Source organism: Tupaia chinensis, unplaced genomic scaffold, assembly GCF_000334495.1.
Source record: "Tupaia chinensis unplaced genomic scaffold, TupChi_1.0 Scaffold143921_1, whole genome shotgun sequence".
In the NCBI taxonomy this organism is placed as follows: Eukaryota; Metazoa; Chordata; class Mammalia; order Scandentia; family Tupaiidae; genus Tupaia; species Tupaia belangeri.
The window spans coordinates 90,881-98,468 of record NW_006203772.1 but is presented as its reverse complement, the minus strand read 5'-3'; the positions used below and the strand labels follow the sequence as shown (position 1 = coordinate 98,468).

General features: G+C 54.4%; 1 protein-coding gene across 1 annotated transcript in view; it reads left to right on the top strand.

Moving 5' to 3' along the window:
• The window catches only part of SLC46A1 (solute carrier family 46 member 1), a 9,326-nt gene extending 2,053 nt beyond the window's left edge, over positions 1-7,273 (top strand). Inside the window, exons 3-5 of the mRNA XM_006165439.3 lie at positions 2,029-2,112; positions 3,679-3,835; positions 4,367-7,273. Of these exons, the coding sequence (XP_006165501.1) occupies positions 2,029-2,112; positions 3,679-3,835; positions 4,367-4,424 (299 nt within the window). The 3' untranslated portion in view covers positions 4,425-7,273. The remainder of the gene's footprint in view (positions 1-2,028; positions 2,113-3,678; positions 3,836-4,366) is intronic.
• Positions 7,274-7,588: the final 315 nt, after the last annotated feature.

The following is a 7,588-nucleotide window of genomic DNA, read 5'->3' as shown; positions in this document are numbered from 1 at the left end:
GCTTCGGTTCCTCTTCTCTTCCTTCCTCTCCCCTTCCCCCATCCCTCCTCTTCTTTTAGTGGGAGAGGGGCAGCAGGCCAGGAAGTTAATCATTTGATTTATTTTGATCAAGCCCAGAAATGCATGCACAAAGTCAGATGTTCAATAAATGCTGATTTTAGGACCAGCCGATGGTATAGTGGTTACGTCGCTGGACTCCCACTTGGCCAATCGTGGTTTGAGTCCCTGATCTGGTGGCTTAAAACTCACACTGGGGACGTGTGTGTGTGTGTGCATGCCCAAGATCCCAGAGGAGATGGGAGGAGAAGGGACTATGGTGTGGCCCCTAGAGGGTAACTTCTTGCTTTTTGTCTCTATCTTTTTAGCAAGAGCACCTGCCTGATAGCAAAAATCTCTAAAACACACACAAAAAGGAAATCTGCACTTTTTTTTTTAAGAGAGATTTTTGCTATAGAGCAGGTATACTTGCCAGAGAGACAGAAATTGAGAAATCACCTCCTGGGAGTATGGCCAAGCTGCAATCCCTTGCCTGCCATTCTCCTTTCAGGATTTTGGGCACACAAGCACATGAGCCTTGTGTGAGTTTTAAGCTACTGGATCCTGGGTTCGAACCATGGTCAGTCATGTAGGAGTCCAGCGCCTTAACTACTCTGCCCTGCTGGCCCCAAGCAGAGATTTCTTTCTTTCTTTTTTTTTTTTTTTTGAGAGTTTTTTTTTGCTATAGGGCACGTGCGCTCGCCAGACAGAGAGACATAGAGACAGAAAGCGAGAAATCACCCCCCAGGGGGGATGGCCACGCCGCAATCCCTTCTCCTCCATCTCCTCTTGGGATCTTGGGCACGCACGCACACGCGCCCGGTGTGAGTTTTAAGCCACCTGGTCCGGGACGGGAACTGCAGTCAGCTACATGGGAGTCCAACGACATAGCCATTATGCTAACTGCTGGTCCCCAAGCACAGATTTCTTAACTCAGGGACTTGTTCGACAGTGAAGCAGAAGGGGACCAGCTACCTTTCACTCATGCCCACATCCCTGGGGGTGCAAAGGTGATGAAAACACTACCTTTGCTCTAGGGAATCAGCCACAGGGTGCTTCGTCACCCTGTGATGATCTTGGAGGACTCGCTGTCCTCTTGGAGGAATGAGATGGTGGTTGGGGCAGTGAACTCCCACCCAGCCAACCGCAGTTTGAGTCCCAGACCTGGCAGCTTGCCTTCTCACTTTCTCTCTCATGCACATGCCTTATAGCAAATAAAGAAAATAATGATAAAATGAAATAAATACTTTTAAAACTTTATTTTATTTAAATTTTACCAGAGAGAAGGAATGAGAAAGAGAAAGAGAGAGGGAAAGTGAGAAACCAAACTGCCAGGTCTGGGACTCAAACCACGGTCGGCCATGTGGGAGTCCAGTGACCTTAACCACCATGCCACCTGCCAGGACCCATTAAATATTTCTTTAAAGCACAACAGAAAGTTATTCTGTCATAGCTCTAGACATGGGAAGTGCAAAATTAGTATCACTGGGCTGAAATCAAGCGTCAATAGGGCATTGCTTCCTCCAGAGGCCGAGGGAGAGGCCATTCTCACTTCCTCCGATGGCCTCGGAGCCATCCTGTGACAAAGGCTGTATGCTCTTCCTTTCACTATACAGGCAGGGCGTCAGGCCCAGGGAGGTTAGTACCCAGGGCGATTTGAACTCAGGACTGACTCCAAAGCGCAGGCCTGGTTTCTGTGCCCTGCCCTCTCCTTGCTAGTGCAAAGTGGGGGGGTAGTGTCTGCTGTGACCAAGAAGACAATTGGTGGGAGTTACAGTCCACTCCTAAAAGAGGTAGCAGATAGGACTGAGGCTGGAGAAGGCTGGTCTCCGTTCCTCCTTGGTCAGTGTCTTCCCACCCTCACCATCAAAGACGTTCTGCTTGGTCCTCACCCAAGTCCCACGTGGGGTGTGTGCAGGCTGTCTGCTGCCTCTCACTTGGGCACTGCTGTCTTCACCCCGTTTTCCTGATGCGTGTATGTTTTCTCCACAGGGTATGGCTTGCTCTTCCTGTCCTTGGTCATCACACCTGTCATCCGGGCCAAGCTCTCCAAGCTAGTGAGTGAGTCGGAGCAGGGTGAGTGTCAGGGTCCAGCCTGTGTCTGGTTCCTCAGGCCCAGCGTTGCTGGAACTGGGCAGATGGGCACCGTGGCTGAGGGGCAGCTTGCATTCCTCCCTCCCTCCCTGGAGAAGTAAGTGGCTGAGACTAACACACTTTTGTCAGCGTCCCCGGGGCTGATGGAGGTCCGTGCTGCCTTGGATTTTCAAAGCACAGAGGTGGGATTTGCTGTCAGCAGAGCAGTTACGTCCCTTCTGGATAACTGGCGTGGAGGAGTTGCTCTGTCTGGACCTCAGCTTTTCCTTTTGTAAAATGGGTGTGATGGTGCCAGGCTACCATGTTTCCCTGGGGTCAGACTCTGCAAGTCCAGATGAACAGCCTGGGGACATGGGTTTCATTCTGCCCAGTTGACGAACAGAGGCCTAGAGAGTAAACGGTGGAGCGAGGATGCAAAACCGGTCAGATTTTAAGATCAGCTGATCTCGGAATCTGGGTTTCAGTCTCAGCTGTCACGGTCTTCAATTTCCTCATCGGTAACATAAATGGTGTGCTCTTGGTGACTTCTGCAGGCCCTTCCAGTTCTGATAGTCTGATAGGTTATTTAACTTTTTTAATTATTTATTTTTATTTGACCAGAGAGGGCCACAGTGTGTCTGTGTGAGAGAGAGAGAAAACGAGAAAGCAAGTTGCCAGGCCTGGGACTTGAACCGTAGTCAGTCAGTCATGTGGGAGTCCAGTGGCCTTGACCACCACGCCACTTGCCAGCCCCCCTGATCGTTTACTCTCCACTTCTGTTGGGTTGTTGCTTGTTTTTCAAACTCTGAGTGCTGGTGTATCTCTAAAGAACAACTTCACTCAGGCCTCTGGTCTTTGTACCCCAGTCTGGAAACGTCTACCCATTCCCTCTGCCCCCGCTGCCCTAAGGAGGCTGTGGTGATGATCGAGACCCTGGGATTGTGCACACCGTGGGCTCTGGTGTCCCCATACCCATGTGCCTCCGTTCATTCAGTAAGCTTTCCCCAGCACTGTCACCATTCCCAGAAATGGCAAAGGGAGCAGAGTGAAGAATAGCCCTTACTAACTAGCTCCCCCCAGTGGGCCCGGCCCTACGGGATGTCCTTGTTGTGTGATTTGATGTTGCCGGCGAAACTCTGAAATGGGCCTTTTCCTTATTTAACGGAACTCAGGCAGAAACCCAGAAGGATGAGCAACTGTTCTGCGATCATACGGCTTTAAGTGTTAGAACTGGGAGTCAAACCATCATTTAACCCTAAGTAGGAAATGATTACCAAAAAGATAGACAAAACTAAACAAAAGCCATCTCCACCAGACTCAGTGGAAGGTGTCACGTGTACTTTTAATGGGGATCTAATACAGCCATCTCTAGCAGCCCCTCTGTACCCGGCGCTTTCCATGCACGGCCTTATTGAAGCCTTATCACAATACATGATGCAGTGGGGTTCATAGGTGAGGAAGGTGAGGCTCAGAGAGGTTAAGTGACTTGCCCCAGGTTGCACACCGTGAGGTCGTGGCACCCGACTTTGAAACAGATCTAACTCCAGAGTGGTATTTATTTCTTCGCAGGTGCTCTCTTTTCTGCTGTGGCCTGTGTGAATAGCTTGGCTATGCTGACAGCCTCTGGCATCTTCAACTCGCTCTACCCAGCCACTCTGAACTTCATGAAGGGGTTCCCCTTCCTCCTGGGAGCTGGCCTCCTATTCATCCCCGCCACTCTGATTGGGTAATGCTGGGCCCTGAACTCGTGCCCCTAATGGAGCCCTTCATCATGAAGGTCTCCTTGTCCTCGTCCTCCTCCTCCCACTGGAAATGGCAGCTTCATGTCGGGAACCCTTCCCCTCTGGGCGGTTCATTCCAGGCTGACTGTCCCTTTGCAGAAGGCTGCCTCACCCTCAGGAGTCATTCCCCAGGGGCAAGGCAGAGGGGCAGGCAGAAGGATCCGCACAGTGGGGCGAGGTTGTGTTCCCTGCCCCTCACAGACGGAGCGTGGTGGCAAATGTGTGTTGAAGGGAAGCTCAGAGAGCTCCCAGGGCTCGCCGTGGCAGGCTAGCCTGACCCACTGATTGCCCTGTGGTCAGAAGAGTTCTTGTCCGGAGCTGTCTGTCTCTGGACGCTGCCTTCCAGCTCTCAGTTTGGGGAGGGAAGAGGCTCAGAAGATACCTGGACCAGCCCACCAAGCCACCCTGTGTCCCTTCTCCGGAGGGAGATGAGGGTTCCCTGGTGTCTAATCTGAATTCACTCTGGTCTCTCACAGGCTGCTGGAAAAGGCTAATCCTCGCCCGGAATTCCAGCATTTTCCACAGAGCCCCTGATCTGCCTGGACCAGGGGCCAGAAGGCCAGAGGAGCCAAGTGAACATGAACGAACTGGAAGGCCACGCCTGGGAGCCCAGCCCACCGCCATGCCTGAGCTCCCCTCCGAGAGCAGTGCTTACCTTAGGGCGGTGGTCACGCTTTCTCAACAGAGCCGGCCTCTGGCTAGGACTCAGAACTGTATCCCAGACAGGCCCATTCCGGGAGAGCTATTTGGGACAGGGGTCTGTTTACCTGGCATGCCACTTAGAAGCCTCCAGGAGATGGGGAGGTAACATTTCAGGGATCAGGCAAAGCATGGGGCCAGTGTCTCTCCTCCCAGACAGCACAGGCCATGGTATGAGGCCCTGGCGTGCAGCTGCCAGTCATGCCTTGGTGATGACTACGGTGCCTGGTTAGTGCAGCCGTGGGAGAGGGAGGGGTGTGTGTGAGGAGGTGGGGGGTGCCCTCTGGCGGGAGAGTACTGGTGTGACTTTGTTGAGGGAGTCAGTCCTTGTCTGTGGCCTGCCCACCCCTGGGCTCACCCGTGCCAGTCATCGTAATAAATCAATTTAACCGGACTGCATCAGCCCTGTTTTCCTGCTCCCGGCCAGTCCTGGGGGCGTGGTGCGGGGTGTGGCCCGCCGAGGCCTCAGCTGCCTGGGCATTCTGGTCTCCTGAGCCACTGGGGGAAAAGCGCTAGGTGTGCATCGGGTCAGTGGAGGAGCTTGGGGCAGAGCGCTGGCTGCTCACTCCTGAGGTTCCGAGCTACTTCCCCAGTCCCACACCTGGGTGACGCCAGCCCAGCTGAATCTGTTTCTCTTCCCACTCGGACCCTCCAGCCTCCCCACGCTGGGCCATTTGGCAGAGCCATGGGCTGAGACAGTCCCGCATGCCTCTAAAGGCCCACGAGAACCCGACCCTGGACGCCAGCCTCCCAGAGGACAAGGCGCCCATTCCTAGGTGCGTGGCTGGAAACGCCTGGACCTGAAGTGACAAGGCAGGATCTGGTGTAATATTAAGGCACTGGCTTGGATCAAGGCCACAGTCTCCTGAGCAGACCCAGGCCAGGTGGGACTTGCCTATTCACCCCAGAACCACCCATAGACACCTGGCCCGGCTGCCATTTCTACCCTCGCTCACCAGCCCTGCCCACCAGATTCCTGGCTGGGAATCATGGAGGTGAAATGGGCGTAGCCCAGGACAGACCAGGGTCAGCGGGGGCCGTTCCCAGACTTCTACCTCAGTCCTAACTGGGAGACCTGGGCAAGGAGGGGGCGCCACTGACTCAGTGGGGCTATGGAAGGACAGAGAAGGCTCAGAGCTGGCTGGCCTCAGCCCCATCTCTACCTCCGGCTGGCCCTGTGACTTTGAATAAGGCCCCCTAAAAAGGGCTAGATCAGTGATGCCCCAAATTGAGTAAAGGAATCAGATCTGGTTGGGCAGTTAGGAAACAATGAAATGATGCTCTAAGATCCCTCCCTCCAAGGCTGGCAGGTGACATGGTGGTTAGAGGTGCTGGACTCCCACATGGCCAACCATGGTTCACGTATCGGACCTGGTGGCTTGCTTTCTCACTTTTCCTCGCTCTCTGTGTCTCTCTGGTCAAAGTGGAAAATAATAATGATAAATAAAGTTAAAATAATTCTTAAAAGAAAAAGCCCTCTCTCCTTATATTCTTGAGCACGAGGCCTCTCTGCAAGGGCCTGGGAGAAGATGAGTGGGTCAGGCTGTAATTTTGACCTCTGAATGTCATAGCTTGGGCTCTGGGGCAGGTGGAGCTGAGCTGGCTCTGAGCTGAGCAGAAAACCCTGGCCCTGCAGACCTGCAGCAGGGCAGGCTCTGGGGGAAAGGCTGCTCTGGGCCCTCTTGTCTCAGATCAGCCAAGGGGCAAGACTAATGGCTTGGTCTCTGGTTGTAATCTGAGCAGTATTTATTACACCAGAGAAGACTCAGCCCTGAACACACTGGACCAGTCACTCTGGCTGGGGCCTGAGGCTGGGCTCTGATTCCCCAGAGAGATAGAGAGGGCAGAGGTCAATCTGGCCAGGCAGTCGAGGGTGTACCAGATAGAAAAAGAGCCAAGAAACCTCAGAGTACTGCCCACGGGGACCGGAGGGAGTGGGACTGACCGGACAGAAAGACAGAAGACTTCCCCTGGAGACATACATTGTATTGTTACTGACTGCCCCGCGAAGGCAAAGCATCCAGTCTGCCTCCTTGTACCCTGGACCCAGGCCTGGGCCTGGCACTGGTGAGCATCAGGCCTCCAGATGGCGGAGGATTAGGCACTGTCAAAGCCAGAGCAAGGGCCTGGTCAGTCAGTGTCCTTGGCAGGGAGGCGAGTGGAAGGAGAGTCCCTGCCTGGAGTGAGATCTTTGCTGATGTGGCCCGCAGGCTGGGGAAGCCCAGCCAGCACTGTGGGGTGGGGGTCTGGGAGCTGAGCCAACTGCTGCCCCCGGGAGGCAGGAGCCAGGCAGGTTCCAGCTGACTCCCCCAGCGGAGGCCTGGGTTTACTGGAGGGAGGATGCTTTCTTGCCTTCCTCCCCCAGGAGAGGGAGGGGCAGAGGGGCTCCTGCTCACTTCTTTCTGTGTGGCCCTTGGTCAGCCTTCTGAGGTTAAAACCTGTCTCCTGCTGAGAGAAGCAAGAGCCTGCCCCGGCACAGCTCCAAGAGTCTCAGACTGGTTCCAGGGCAGTGGGCTGGGGCTGGGTCCTCAGGCTGCCATTCGTGACCTGGGAAACTGGGCTCATCACCCCAATATCTCTGAGCCGCAATTTCCGTACCAGTGCAGCGGGGTGACGGCGGGGATGAGGGTTGCTCTGATGATCACAGACGCCATGGCGCCAAGCGTTTGGAAAACGGCAAAGACTTGTGAGGGATTCCCATTTCAGAGACCGGCTACTCAAAGTCTCATCCGCTGACACCAGGATCAGATCACCCAGGCACGTGTAAGAACTGCAGAATCTGGGACCAGCAGATGGCATAATGGCTATGTTGCTGGACTCCCATGTACTCAATCACAGTTTGAGTCCTGGACCCAGTGGCTTAAACCTCACGCCGGGTGCTTGTGCCCGTGTGCCCCAAATCCCGAGAGAATAGAGGAGAAGGGATTGTGGCATGGCCATTCCCCTGGAGGGTGATTTCGCTCTTTCTGTCTCTCTCTGCCTCTCTCTGTCTCTCCGGC